Source organism: Biomphalaria glabrata, chromosome 11 (genome assembly GCF_947242115.1).
Source record: "Biomphalaria glabrata chromosome 11, xgBioGlab47.1, whole genome shotgun sequence".
NCBI lineage: Eukaryota > Metazoa > Mollusca > Gastropoda > Planorbidae > Biomphalaria > Biomphalaria glabrata.
In genome coordinates this window covers 36,648,542-36,664,763 of record NC_074721.1, presented here as the reverse complement: position 1 = coordinate 36,664,763, position 16,222 = coordinate 36,648,542, and the positions used below count along the sequence as shown (strand labels likewise).

Below are 16,222 nucleotides of genomic sequence, written 5' to 3'. Positions count from 1 at the left end.
ACTTAAGTATGATGAAGAAAGTCTCTTATTCTGTAACACACCATATGCAGGCAACAAGTTTAAGCTGTTGAACTATTTTACCTGTTATAAACTCCGCTTCCCAGGAACAGCTATAGTCTGGTCTGACTTGATTAAACAGTCCACAGTAGTAGGAAGGGGAGCTACTTTCTTCACAGCACCATCGGTGTGGGTTAAAGTCTTCCTCTCTGGACTTGCGAACATCATTACCTCCCCACCACCACCACTGCCAAGGGTCATTCAGCAGAAGATGACCGGCATTGATATCTCTGTAGTGAATGTATGGGGCGTACCTCCATGCATTGGACCATGCTTCCCAATCCCAGTATTTTGTATAGTCAGGGTAAGTATATTTGTAGCAACACAACTGTAAACAGAAAATAAAAAACAGTAAAAGACCAACAAAAATCTTAGATTTTTACAAATTCATTAAAAAAAAAACATGTATGTTGGTGTATGCAAGCTACTGTTAAGAAAAATGTTATGTTTTTTTTAGTGTATTAAAGTGGATATAATTATATTAATTAAGAAATAGCATTTTAGGAGTTAAAAGTTTAATAAACATTTAAACAGAAAAATAAACTAGTTTATAAAGACCTGTGTTAATATACAAATAATAAAACTATTTCTGCTTCTTTTGATATACATAGATTATATAATACTAATTTCTATGTTTAGAATATTTCTTTTCTAAGCGATATAAAAAAAAGATTATATTTAAAGAATGAAGTGAAAAAACATTTCTTTTTAATATTGCTAACATATGATTTGCTAATCCTTAATACAAATTGATTAGTTTTGTATTATTTATATGCAAGTATTATCAATGTTAAATTATATTCACCTTGTTTAGAGGATTTCCTTGAAATCTGGCCAATCTTGATTTGGCAATTGGACTAATAGCAAAACAATAAACATATGACCAAGTGGGCCCTTCAGTTAGAGGTGCCCAGGAATAATACCACCACTGTGCTCCTACATCACCGAGGATACATGGACATTCAAACAAATCCTTGACCCTTTTTTTATGTAGTGTGTCAGTAAGTAAATATTTGTTTGACAGGTAGAAATTGTAACACTGACTATTTGGGTTTTTAGATTCGCCAACTTTCTCTATCCAAGTTCCATAGCGACCTTGAAAAAAAATAAAAAAATAATGTGATTTGTTTTTTTAAATAAGAGTAACAATAAAAAGTAAAAATTAAAGTTCCCATTTCAGACCTTGTGATCTATGGGGCAGATGATGTTAAGGTAATCTCTTACTTTGACCAACAGTTAATAAGCAGACATGTCACCAGCACAATGACCAATCGCCTTTCCTTTCTCCAAATAAAGTCAGCTAAGTATTAGAGCTGGGTGGACTCAGGGCGTCCCCAAAAATAAAAAAAATTCAAAACTCAGTTTTCACCAAGATTTGAACCCAGGACCCAAGGTTCAGAAGCCAAGTGATTAATCAGGTAGCCACTGCACACCCAGAAATATAAAGTACTTTCACCGTATTTTTTAAAAATTAATAGTTAATTACAACAAAAATAAAATGTTTAAATTTAAAAATATGTTTTGATGATAAATAAAAGATATTTAATCACTTATTCTATAGTTTTTGTATAAAGAAACAATTTTATTTAGTGATAGAAAGTGTATGGAGTTCAAAGTTTTCCATGCAATCCAATTTTGTGTTCCAATGTAACTTTCAAGAAAGCTCTTTTTTATTTATACGTTTCTAAGTTTTTTATGATATGAAGCCATTTATAGCTTTTATGATTAGCCTGTGCAACCTCAATAACAATCAAAATCTTGAATAAGCTTATACTAAAAAATAGGTGAAGTCAATAAACCTGTACCAAAACCATATTTTTAGACAAATGTAAAATTGAGAAGGCCTATAATTACATTCTTGTCGTCCACTGCCCTGAGATGTTATATATCATCATTCCTTTGAGTTCCTCATGGAACATAGGGCCTCGACATAAACACACCACTCTCCACGGTCTCTTGCTAGCTTTTTGATGGTGTCCCAGCTCTTCCCGGTCTTCTCTGCTTCTTCAAGTACACTGCGTCGCCATGTTCTTTTTGGTCTTCCTCTGCGTCTTGTTCCTTGGGGGTTCCACTCTATGGCCTGCCTAGCTCTGTTGCTGGTATCTTTTCTAAGGGTGTGACCAATCCATCTCCACTTCCTCTCTAAGATCTGCACTTCTATATTTTTCTGTCCACTCATCTCCCACAGTTTGGTGTTTTCTACTTTGTCATACCAGTGTATTTTTAGGATATTTCTCAGGCATCTGTTGATGAAGGTCTGTATTTTTTTTGTTGTGGCTTCAGTTGTTCTCCATGTTTCAGAACCATACAGTAGGACAGCCTTGACATTAGAATTAAAGATTCTTAGTTTAGTCTTGTTTGAGATGTAAGGAGATTTCCAGGTTGGTTTTAGCTGTGTAAATGTCTGACGTGCTAGATTTATACGGCGTTTAATGTCTTCATCTTTTCCACCTGATATACTGACTACACTCCCAAGGTATATAAAATTTTCTACTTGGTCTATTGTCTGAGAATCCAATACTATGTCTCCACTTTGTTTATTGTTTACTTTAAGTACTTTGGTTTTTTGGTGGTTTATTTTGAGGCCTACTCTTTTTCCTACTTCGCTTAAAGCTGTGACCTTTTCTTGCATATCCTGTAGTCTGTGTGATAATAGGGCTATGTCATCAGCGAATTCCAGATCTTCCAGCTTTTGTGTGAGAGTCCATTGGATTCCTTTCCCTGCGTTAGAGTAGGCTTCTTTTGTGACCCAATCCAGTACTAGAAGGAACAGGAGTGGTGAAAGAAGACATCCCTGTTTGACTCCTGTTGTGACTGGAAATTCCTATGGCAGCTTGCCACAGTGGGTTACTTGGCAGGTGAGACCATCATAAAGGTTCTTGATTATGGTTATTATTTTATTGGGGATCCCATAATGTCTCATTACAGTCCAGATAGATTCTCTGTCGACACTATGAAAAGCTTTTTCAAAGTCAACAAAAGTTGCATAGAGAGGAGATTGCCATTCGACACATTGTTCTACAATTATCCTGAGTGTAGCTATTTGGTCAGCACAAGATCTCCCTTTTCTGAATCCGGCCTGTTCTTCCCTTAGGTGTTCATCACATGCTCCCTTTATTCTGTTTAGTAGGATTCTGCTAAAAATCTTGCTTGGTACTGACAGCAAAGTGATGCCTCGCCATTTCTCACATTGTGATAGATCTCCACTCTTTGGTATTTTAATTAGCAAGCCCTTTTTCCACTCACCCGGAGGTGTTTCTGTTAACCAAATTTTGTTGAATAGTTTGTGCATTTGGTCAACTATTTCACTTCCTCCTTCTTTTAGTACTTCGGGTGGTATGTTGTCAATTCCAGCTGCTTTAACTGTCTTTATTTGTTTGAGTGCATTCCTTATTTCTTCTTTTGTTATTTCTTCCATGTTTATGTCTAGTGTTGGTCCTGCATTTAGATCTGGTCGATTTCGTGGTTTAGGTCTATTGAGCACTTCTTGAAAATATTCTTTCCATCTTTCAAGTTGTTCATTTATTGAAGAAAGTAGTTTTCCCTATTTGTTTCGGACTGGAACATTGCAATTAGCCTTTTTGGTACTGAGAAGTTTGGTGATTTTGTATAGTTGTTTTATATCTCCTTTACCTGCTGCTTCTTCTGCCTGTTCTGCCAGATTATTGTAAAATGATCGTTTGTCTTGTCTAAGCATTTTGGTGACTTTCTGTGAAACTGCTTGGTAGTCTTGTTTTGATTGTTGCTTGAGAAGGCCTATAAATACATTCTTGTCGTCCACTGCCCTGAGATGTTATATATATATATATATAAATGGTTCCTGGTCATTTCACCCCCAGTCATTTCATCTTCATATTTAATTGGGGATGAATGACTGGGGGATGAAGTGACCAGGGGGATGAAATGACCAGGGGATGAAATGACCAGGGATGAAGTGACCGGGGATGTAGTGACTGGGGATGAAATGACCAAGGATAAAATGACCGGGATCGGTCACCATATATATATATGTCAGGTTTCTGTTTGCTTTTTCTTCATTTTGGGCATTTCATTATGTTGGAGGACATGAACCTGTTGGCTGTTAATCATGGTTGAGACATACTGCTAAAAAGACAGCACTATGCCAAAATGTGCCAAGCAACATGGGAGGATCTAAGTCTAAATAAGTAAAAAATATGGACCTACTAGAGCCTGGCTAAATCTGCAAAGTATTTTTATATCATCCACCCATCCCAATGGAGTACAGCCCCTGGAGGGTCCTGGCCTACTTTAGTACATCTCTTCATTCTGATCTAACATGTACTTTACGTCTCTATGCCTGGACTTTAAAAAAAATACAAGTTCCCTTTTCAGACCTTGTGATCTATAGCATAGAAGGTCATCTGTTTCTGGGGCCCTCAGTTAATGAGATGAGGGTGTCATGAGGCCAGCACAAAAAACAATCTCTTTTTCTATTTCCCAACTAATGTCAGGTATCTATTAGTGAACTTAAAGGCACCTAAAAATCCCAGTTTTCTGCAGGATTCAAACCAGAAACCTCTGTTCAGAAGCCAATTGCTTTACTGCTCAACCACCACACCTTGACAACTTTTAGCTATTGTATTTTTATATGAAAGATTGTAATTTTTGAAACATATTTTAGTACTATTCCAGTAAGAAATGTAACATTTTTTTTGTATAAATTACAATACCAGAGTTCCAGACAGTAGTGTCCATTTTAGTGGTCAGTTCTGTATAAGAAATACCCAGGTCCATGTAATTATCAACATGTGCATAACCAACTTGAATTGTTCTCCACTGGTCATAGGCCCAGTTCATAGCACCTTGTTTGTAGGTAACAATGGCATAAGCTGTCTGTCCATCTGTGATGTAAACTGCTTGGAAAGTGTTTGTCTGTACTGCCTTTGTACAGAAAATGTAATATGTTGAATTTAACACAAGCTTCAATCAACAGTTAAGAACTAAATCTAAAAAAAGGGAGACTATTAAAGCAAAAAAAATAACACAAAATTTAAATGTAATTGACGCAAAAGTACTGATTTTGTAATTGAAAATTGTGCTGTTATAGTAGACAAGGTTAAATAAGAAGGTATACAGTTTAATAATATTTTTTTGTGCTATAATTAAATATTTTAAATATGTTAAAAAATAGAATAATGTGCCTTTTTTTAATGTAAATTATATGTAAAGCATTGGAAAAAAATGCTGAAATATAATAATACACATGGAGAGGCGGGAAAGGTCTTTACAATGAAACCGTGATGGTAACTATATCTTGGTATTTTTATAACTCTGTTGCCGCGTACTTCTAAAGATACCAATTTAACTAAAGAAAAACAGTTTAATCTTCTTTATGAAATAAAACAATTATAAAACCTCAAATTGAAATCATGGAAATATTCAACACATATTAAACACACAATATGACTTCATTTCAATAGGAGATTCACAAAGGAGACCACTGTTTTACAATGTACTTATTATGATCAACCAACTAATCCTGCTTAGTAACTTCCCTTTGTATATGCAGCATTACTAGAATTATCTTGTCCAACTTTTGAGAAACAGCTAGAAATTTATTTTTGGTACTTTAAAAAAAATATGCATCTATATTTAGTAGCATAAGCAAATTATCTTCTCAATATTAATATCTAGTAAATATCCCATTGACACATCCCTTTAGACCTTGATAATTACATCACATCTCAAATACTATTGGTTAGAATTTGGAATATTAAGTAACAGCATTTTTTTTTACCTTATTACAGTAGAGATCATAATAATATTGATAAAATTGCCACCACCAGTAATAATCCTTCCAATAGCGATAGTAATCACATAACCAGTAATACCATGACTCAGGCTCTACATTCTCCCAAGTAGCTACCAGGACACATGTAGCATTGAAATTGTTTAGTTTGTACTGCTCTCTGACCTGCACAGTGAAAATGAAATATTGTATATGAGACACAAAGCAACATTTCAACAGATCATTTTTATATTAGTTTACATTTTTTAAAAATTTACTTAAAATTTATTTAATGATGGTAAGATCATCTGTTTCTTTGGACAATGGTTAATAAACAGGATGTCATGTGCCAGCACAACAGCCAACTACCTTTACTTTCCCCAACTAAAGTCAGATACCCATTAGAGTTGGAAGGACTCAGGGGTGCCCTAAAAATCTGAAATTCAAAATTCCAGTCTTCACTAATATTCGAACCCAGGACACCAGGTTATAAAGCCAAGTGCTTAACCACTCAGCCACCTCACCCCCATTTATTAACACTATATTAATATAGATAATCTTGATTTTTCCTTTTAGCATTAGCTTTTAATAAAATGACACATCTATTTAATAAAAAAAATTATTTTGATTCATTTGACAATTTAAGTTTTATACAATGATAATTACTAAATCACTCTGATGAATGAACATCAAGTGAATAATAATAATCTTTATAGCCCGTAAGGTAATTTGTCTTACTATTTGTGCATTATAACAAACAAAACATTATAACTTTTAAAAAACAAAATGTACATTCACACCAGACTCACTCATAATTTACATTTGAAAAGTTTATATCAGATTGTTTATAATTAATGATTTGATTGCTTTGCTATTGATGTATCTTTTTTTTGATGGTAAAATAAAAAAATCCTGACCCAAAGGTTGATTTTTTATTTCTAGAATCTTTTTAGCTTGTCTCGAAAAGCTGCCCAAAATGGAGTTTGCCAATGGTTTTACCAGCAGAATTTAGAATTCTGTGAAGTTTATTTTTTATTTTTAATGCTCAGATTGCTATTCCAGGCAGTGATACTAAAACTTAAAATATTGCAGATGTGAGCATGATAAAACATAGCCAAGGCCTTTTTGCTAACATTATTTTAACGAGGAAAATTTTCTCAGTAATCATAATCTTTGCTGTCCTTTTTTTGCGGAATGGTTAATTACAATTTAAGTTTTCGATATACAAAACAATGTTTATAAATTCATAAAGTATATTTTTTCTTGGGGTTGATCTGGTACTGACCTCATCAGTAGCTCTAGTAATGACGCTTGCTGAAGTGCTGTTTGCCTTGTCATAGAGCTGATAATAAACAGTCCCATTAGAGTATGGGTTAGTGTAAGTCCAAAATGGAGCTAGAACATTTCCTTCTGAAGAAGAAGTCAAGTACCATAAATTTGGCCACCAGACTCTTGCTTGCTTTCCAAATGTAATCACACCATTGGGCAGAACCTTTTCAAAACATAAGGAAGCTTGAAATGTACACACTGAGTATCCACATTATTTAACTGAATAATTACATTACATTCTTAAACTTTTAACAATATCATTTCACTTACATGAGCCACCTTCACAGATTGTGATCCAAATGGCACACCAGTAGGAAAATAGATTGGATCACTGATAGCATCATACCAATAGTAAAAATACTCGTTGCCTCTTGTCTTGACATTAAAATCACCAACTGTTTTACCATAAGGGTACAGAGCTGGTGAGAGAAACATAGATTCATATTAGTCATGAGGAACATTGACTACTAGCATTTGGGACTAAGCATTTAGGCTTTAATTTTAAACCCTTTTTTCACAAAAGTGATTTGCTTTTAAGCCAATAATTTGATAATCTTATGTTTTTAAGAAACATCTGTAATTTATAAAATATTGGGTGTCTACAAAACCTGAACCATTCAACTCATAAACCCAGGAAGGATATGGATTGAAAAGAGGAATCACTTTGATTCCTGCCCTATCTCCAATAGCTCTAAAACTTTAAGGCTTCAAATATGAAGCATAATATAAAACTTCAGTGGATTAATTTAGATGTTGATTACTAACTATGATTTTCCTTTCTGCACCTCTTGCAACAAAGATAGTAGTGCCGAATGGCTAGTTAGCCAATCACATCAGCAAAGTCAAGAAGAAAGAAGCCAAATGAAGCTCACAACAAATGATCAATGTGCAAGGAGGAGGTTAAAATCTAAGTGTAAGGCCCATTTATTACCATCCAAGATGAAAGGAGAGCTAGAGATTTAGACTTAACGAATGATAAAAATATATGAATCAGAGTAAATAATACTAAGGCTTGTATTCGAGTCCAAAGACTAATAAGGAGTACAGTTTTTAACGTGGATATGCAGCCCCAGATGTGACCTACATATTTTGCTACATCCAGGGCAAGCTTAACTATTGCCCACAGGTGGTCTGTCCTCGGCAGCTGATTTTCTTTTGGTCTCAAATGTGTATCCTGCTGCCTTTGTTTGTGACCTCCGTGGGGCAACTCTGTTACGTCTACCACCTTTTAGCTCACAAAAAAACACACTGCTTTAGTCATACATTCTAACCCAAACTGGATACGTACCCTGCCCAGCAATATTTTAAATGCATCACATGTAAATATAAATTTGATATAATGTAACCATAAAATAAAATTGATCTTAACTTATGAATAAATTGTTAAACAATAGTTTGTCTAAAATAGTTTTCCATGTATTCATATATAAGATAAGATGATTTTTATTGATCCAATCAAATGGAAACTCAGTTTGAATACAATTGACAACCTTAGCATAACTATTGTACAATAACAATATAGATACAAATACAAACAACATTCACACACGAAACACATACACACTCACAACCAGCGCTTAATGAATTAGACTTCTATGTACTTCTCAATGACGACAGCTGATCTTGTAACACTATGACCAACAGTTGGATGAAGGAGTTTTTAAATCTTTCTGTTTTAGTTCTAATGGATCTGATGTAACAGTGGTTTAATGGGTGCAAGTTATCTTTAAGAATAGTGGGTGCTTTTGAATAGCTGCTGTGTTCGAGTGACATACAATGCTTTTTTAATTAATCTATTTAGTCTAAGTCTTTGTGCCAGTGAAGTGTTACCATACCAGCAGGTGATGGCAAAGTTAATTAGACTGCTGTTTTGTCGATGTTAAATTTCCTTTCTTAAATATCTATGTGTACATACATATTTACTATCAAACAGTAAATAGAAATGATAAAATGTTTTTTAAGTTTCATAATTTTTGCTTATGAAGAAAATAATAAGAAAAAGAAACTTTTTTACCTCGTTGTTTGTTTGAAGTAGCTGGAAAGGCAAAAGGGACATGTAATTAATTTTACTTTCAATACTACTTCACATCATATACCATATTTAAAATGTTCTGATACATACTATGGATCAAACAACTTGTTATTACAGTATGTTATGTATAATGTACTTATGGGAAGTGTATTTATAATGTTTAAAATTGCACATATTTACAGGTAGAAAAAGAAGCTTCCTTTTTGATGCATGCAATTGTATCCTAGGACCAATAGCATATTAATAAACTACACATATTTATTTCTAGACAGTTGTCAGGTTCTCTTTTGCCCGAGTTCGCTATACTGCCTTAATGTTGCACTCAAGTGGAAATGAACGATAGAGGAAGCAATCAATGGTGTAGCTATGGTGGTGGGGCAGGGATCTGGGGAGAAATTGAAAATCTTCCGGGCCGCCACGTGTGGGCGGCGCCAGATGAGTATTTGAAATTTTATTCAAATTAAATATTATGCAATTATCTCATGTCATGATGTTGAATGTCAAAATGAAGGGGCCCCTAAAAAGATCAAGCCTCCCGGGCCCCCAAATGATGATGGCAAAGTCCTAGTTACGCCTTTCATCAATGGTAAATCCTGCACGGTTAGCTTCGTAAACGATGGGCAAATGGTGAGGGTTTTCCGGTGGACTTAGCCTTAAGCCATGTACTCTAGTCTGGATTGTCCGACCCATTTGAAATAGCATTGTTAAATATAGACATTAGCCTGGACCTCTTCCAGACCGAGCGCTTTGTTCAATTAAACTTATATGACTAGAGTCTCAAGAGCTTTAGCTTAACTCATTGACAGTTAAACTGTTCTCCTCTGAGTCCTGTGTGGAGCATTTTTACTAATAAAAAAATGTAAATTTTCCTAATGATGCAAAAAAAAATATATTATTCAGTGTGTATGTTTGTGTATGGACTAAAAATAGAGATGACAAAGATTCTATTTTTAGACAAAGATTTCATCTGCAAACTATACTGAGAGATTGATGACAGATGAATTAGAAGAGATCCGAAAAAAAAATAACAGAAAGAGTTGAGAGATAATTAAAAATCTTTTCCATATTGCGATTTTTTTTATATATTATTAAACAGATGGAAAGTCTGTGGATATTTGAGCATGACTAATTACTTTTCTAAAAAAAAGAAACTTTTATTTAAACTTTTTGTATAGTTGTTATTACACACACCTTCAAGCTATACATGACACGTCAGCTATACTCAAAACTAAAAACTGAATCAGGAGACTTCAGAATTATCAAGCGGCTCACACTATCAATGTCATAGCCGAGAAATTGCCAATTTCTATGATAAACCATATTTTATCTATCTTTAAAATTCGTTTTTGTTCCTTTATGATTAGGTTACCAAGGCAACATTTTAAAATATGTATTGTGGGGGGGGGGGGGAACAAATGACTTGCGCTGGAATTAGGATTAAGAAAGTGAGGAGGATTCGCGCAACACGTCGACCTCACTCTCTAGCCCTAAAGCCCATCCTTTTCCGGAAGCAAAATTTGGTCAAGACGTTCAGGGACAAGTTTGGGTGCAGTGGATGAACAGAAACTTTCTGTGTGTCTTGTCCTGCTCCTTAATTAGTGCTCCACAGCACTGTGCTGGTACTTGCCTTTCTGTCCAATTAGTCTAGTTTTGTGACGTTACGCACAGGCCGCCAAGTCCAGACTTCACATGTTAGGTTTGACAGAACTTCAGTGTACTGAGTGCCATGGACATGTCAGATACCCTCTACCTGGTTTAGCTGGCCAGTCAAAGCCGTTTCCGGGGTGTGGCCGCTGCGCATGCTACAACTTCTGGAAGCCACAGGTGAGAGTTGGGTACCGAGTGGGGACCAAGAGTGAGCCAAGCTACCCTCAAAAAGAGGGTACGACAGCCTGTCCACTAGAGGTGCTACCCCTCCTAGATACCCCATACACATTAATTTAAGAAAAACTATAAAATATATATCTATAAAATTTACCTGTGGTAGTTGTGGTTGAGGTTGTTGTAGAAGTGGGCGAAGTTGTACTGCTGGTCAAAGTAGAACTTGCAGTGGTTGTGTCATTATATAGGTCAGTGCTCTGGGTTGCAACATAAGTGCTGCTGGGCAAAGTAGAGCTTCCATTGCTTGTATCTGCAGTGGTTGTGTCATTATATAGGTCAGTGCTCTGGGTTGAAACATAACTGCTGCTGGAAATAAATGTCTCCATAATACTTGATGTGGGATATGAAGCACTATAAGGCTGATCTTGACTGCTATGAAGCTCATCAGAACTACTATAAAGTTCTATAGCACTACTATAGGATGTTTCTTGACTGCTATACATTTCATCTGAACTAGTATAAAGTTCTATAGCACTACTATAGGATGTTTCTTGACTGCTATAAAATTGACTTTGGCTGCTGTAGTAATCATAAGGCAAGCTAGATTCTTCAATTTGATCTTCATATGAAGATTGTAGTGGCCGACTGCTGTGATAGTCATATGGCAAGCTAGATTCCTCAATGTACAAATCACTGTACATATCATAAAGGTCGGGTGTGCTCTCTGAAGGGGACACACTTTGGTCATAGTATGGAGATGAACTGGATTTTAGATCATCATTACTTGACATAGTATTTTCAGGCCAGGTAGATGAGGCGATTATATCTGACATACCAAAAGGCAGGATTACATCAGGAACATCACTGCTGTCTTCAAAAAAGCCCACTAGGCTCGATGGTAGTATATTATACATTGAAGTACTGTCCATAGTGTTGATGGTACTTGTACTGCTGTCTATAATACAAATAATGTTGTTTTTTTTAAAATAAATTTACATTTATTCTTAATTTAAGATTTAAATACAATATTGTATAAAATAAATAAGTTTGACTACATTCAGATCTATGTGTAATATCAAGACTCTTGAAATTATTAAAATATATTGGTAACTTGTAGTTTTAAAAATAGCAAAAAGACTTAATACAATAAACATTTCTAGCTCCAAAACGTTTTTTTTCTCGTAGTCCTTTTCAATATTTTCCAATTTTCGGTAGACCCCTTTTTTTGTGGAAAATTCATCTACTTCAAATCTATTTTTACAATGATTTTGTTAATGACATTTAAATTAATTGTTTTAATAATAATAATAATAATAATAATAATAATAATAATAATAATAATAATCTTTATTATCCGTAAGGAAATTTGTCTTACAATTTGTGCATTACACCAAACAAAAAACATTATAACTATAAGAAACCAAAGTGTACATTCACACCAGACTCACTCATAATTTACATGTGACAAAGTTTATACCAGATTGTTCTTATTTAATGATTTGATTGCCAGGGGAACAAAAGAGTGTTTGTGTCTGTTTGTCTTTGCTATCGGTGTCTTGTATCTCTTTTGTGATGGTAAAATCACAAAGTCCTGACACAAAGGGTGATTCTTTATTTCGAGGATCTTGTTAGCTTTTTTATAGATGTTTGTCTCAAACAACTGCCCAAATGGGGTTTGTTTTTTGCCAATGATTTTGCCAGCAGCATTTAGGATTCTATTAAGTTTATTTTTATTTTTAATGCTCAGATTGCCATACCAGGCAGTGATATTGAAACTTAAAATATTGCAGATGTGAGCGTGATAAAACATAAAGTTGGCGATTGGGAAAATTCGGCCTGTACAATATGTTTCACTCATTTAATCATCACAAGAAGTAAAAAAAAATCTTATATTATGACCATATATAAAATATATTTTATGTCTATGATTATGGCATTATTTTTATCAAATTTTAATGATCACCTTGTAGATTCAAGTTAGCCTCATTTTATTTATGAAACAAATCTGTTAAACCATATCTAATTTCCGCTTTAGTACTTTTTAAAATTTAAAATTGGTATTTAACATTTAAAAACTAAGAGAAAAAAGGGAAAAATTGTTAAACATAAGCCTCTCGACAATTATCCTAATTAAGTGTTTTGGAACATTTTCCGCAAAAAAAAAAAAGCTTTTTTAGGATTTCGTAATTCATAACAGAACAAAACTATGATAATTTAGAATCTTTTTTAAACAAGGTGAGCATCTTTTTAGAAGTATGTTTTAGCTAATAATTACATAAACAAACAATCCTTTGTCATAATTCCTTTTAACATTACAACTTTGTATTGTGCTGTATTTAGAGGATTTTTTAAAATGATATCCGATACAGAATCAGAATCGTGTAAAATAGGCTTAAGTACATTTTCAATGGCTGTTGAAGTCAAATGTTTGTCATTAGCATGCAGCTAAATAGAGTTAAATATTGGCCGAGGCAAAAAGATATTCTAAGATGCTCTCAAACATTTTCTCTTAAAAATGTTCAAGCGAACATTTTGTCCAATGTGCTTCTATTCTGATCTTTGTGTGTTCGAAAGTATTTCAAATCTTGATCCACTTTAAAAGTTGGCATTGTCTCTCTTGATGTTACAACTTAAATCAGGGGTTCTCAACCTGTGGGTCGCGACCCCTTTGGGGTCAATTGACGATTTGCCAGGGGTCGCCTAAGACCATCAAAAAAATGGATTGTTTTTGTCCATTTCTATTGTTGTGTGTGTGTGCTGGGGGGCCCGGCAGAGTGGGGGATCGCTGAGACTTAAAGGTTGAGAACCGCTGACTTAAATGGTTTTATAGACGCTTAAATTTTAAATCTTGTACATAAAAGTCACATAGGCAATAGCTTTTTTCACAAAGACGGAACGAAGCTAAATTTCTAATAATCAACACTGAACTGTCTTCATTTCTTTTAGATGCCGTCATATTCAATATTACTTTATATGGACACAATTAAGCTATTGAAATTTAACAAAATATTACGACATTTAACACACAAAATATGTTAGTCGATTAACATGATTTAAATTTAAAGACTTAGCAAAGATACAAATCTTATGTTTGCACGAGTTAATTCAATTAATGGGATATGAAATTAAGTATCACCGCCTTCACCTATTCCTAAGTCTTTTGGACCGTTGGGCACCACATAGGATTTAGTCTCTTCATGCTTCATTAGGGACGTTTTTAGCATTTACATCTTTTAGACCCCACATTTTTTTTTTCATTTTCGTAGACCCCTTTAAATTCGTCTTTAACCTTTGGAAGTTTCTGTCACTTTGGGGATCAGTGGACTTAAATATCAATCAGAAATAACTTCAATGATATAATTCTAGATCCATCAAGAGTTGTAAAATAAGATGGAGTTTTTTTTTTTATGAACACCCATAATATTAACACTTTCATCAATTAAAGTGAGCCATAACTATAATTATCCTAAGATCAAGCAATCAGTGTTAAAAGTGAGCTGACTCGTTAGTAAAGTGTTATATCTGTCCATACTTATATTTACCTGACCTGGTTATTAAAATATAACTTCTAGGTATGTAATTACATTAATGTATGCAAAAAAGACTTAACAGATACTCATGTAAACATATATAGAAATAGTTTACATGAAGAGTCAAATAAATGTGTGAAAATACTGGCCGTAAACTCACAGGCCTTCTTAAAACAAAAATAAACAAATTACACACTCCAAAATAGTATGACACACCGCACTAGTCATATATTTAAAAAATACATAAATCATATGCCATAAGGAAATTTAAGTCTCATTAAAAAATAACACATCAGTGTAGAAAAATAACTAAGGTCAGCAGTCAATATAGTCGACCACTTCTTACCATTCTAAGTTCACAGGTTTCTAGCCAACACTTAGCCCCTTTTAGCAAGTTTAAGGTGTAAGCCATTCTCAGTTCACAGGTTTCTAGCCAACACTTAGCCCCTTTTAGCAAGTTTAAGGTGTAAGCCATTCTCAGTTCACAGGTTTCTAGCCAACACTTAGCCCCTTTTAGCAAGTTTAAGGTGTAAGCCATTCTCAGTTCACAGGTTTCTAGCCAACACTTAGCCCCTTTTAGCAAGTTTAAGATGTAGCCCATTCTCAGTTCACAGGTTTCTAGCCAACACTTAGCCCCTTTTAGCAAGTTTAAGGTGTAGGCCACTCTCAGTTCACAGGTTTCTAGCCAACACTTAGCCCCTTTTAGCAAGTTTAAGGTGTAAGCCATTCTCAGTTCACAGGTTTCTAGCCAACACTTAGACCCTTTTAGCAAGTTTAAGGTGTAGCCCATTCTCAGTTCACAGGTTTCTAGCCAACACTTAGCCCCTTTTAGCAAGTTTAAGGTGTAGGCCACTCTCAGTTCACAGGTTTCTAGCCAACACTTAGCCCCTTTTAGCAAGTTTAAGGTGTAGGCCATTCTCAGTTCACAGGTTTCTAGCCAACACTTAGCCCCTTTTAGCAAGTTTAAGGTGTAGCCCACTCTCAGTTCACAGGTTTCTAGCCAACACTTAGCCCCTTTTAGCAAGTTTAAGGTGTAGGCCATTCTCAGTTCACAGGTTTCTAGCCAACACTTAGCCCCTTTTAGCAAGTTTAAGGTGTAAGCTTTATGCCAACACAGCCACTTTTAGCAAGTTTAAGATGTAGGCTTTATGCCAACACAGCCCCTTTTAGCAAGTTTAAGGTGTAGGCTTTATGCCAACACAGCCACTTTTAGCAAGTTTAAGGTGTAGGCTTTATGCCAACACAGCCACTTTTAGCAAGTTTAAGGTGTAGGCTTTATGCCAACACAGCCACTTTTAGCAAGTTTAAGGTGTAAGCTTTATGCCAACACAGCCACTTTTAGCAAGTTTAAGGTGTAAGCTTTATGCCAACACAGCCACTTTTAGCAAGTTTAAGGTGTAAGCTTTATGCCAACACAGCCACTTTTAGCAAGTTTAAGGTGTATGCTTTATGCCAACACAGCCACTTTTAGCAAGTTTAAGGTGTAGGCTTTATGCCAACACAGCCACTTTTAGCCAAATAAAGTATCGGTGAGGTCATGGAAATCCACTAAAGTCATCTGTTCGGGAAAACCTATTTGATGGTTCAAAACAAAAACTGAATCCATCACAGTTACACGGCTAAAGGAACTACGCGGTTGAGAATACCCAAAGATGATAATCATCAGGTTTAAGCCTGGAAAGCATTTGATGTTATATCTACTAA

The 16,222-nt window shown here is 34.8% G+C and overlaps 1 protein-coding gene across 1 annotated transcript in view; it reads right to left on the bottom strand.

Moving 5' to 3' along the window:
* Nucleotides 1-16,222, bottom strand: part of LOC106079359 (uncharacterized) — a 104,300-nt gene that overhangs the window by 36,030 nt on the left and 52,048 nt on the right. Inside the window, exons 15-21 of the mRNA XM_056045587.1 lie at nt 11,146-11,943; nt 7,406-7,554; nt 7,092-7,298; nt 5,816-5,992; nt 4,749-4,959; nt 863-1,152; nt 82-385 (exon numbers count right to left, since the gene is read on the bottom strand). Coding sequence (XP_055901562.1) covers nt 82-385; nt 863-1,152; nt 4,749-4,959; nt 5,816-5,992; nt 7,092-7,298; nt 7,406-7,554; nt 11,146-11,943 — 2,136 coding nt within the window. The remainder of the gene's footprint in view (nt 1-81; nt 386-862; nt 1,153-4,748; nt 4,960-5,815; nt 5,993-7,091; nt 7,299-7,405; nt 7,555-11,145; nt 11,944-16,222) is intronic.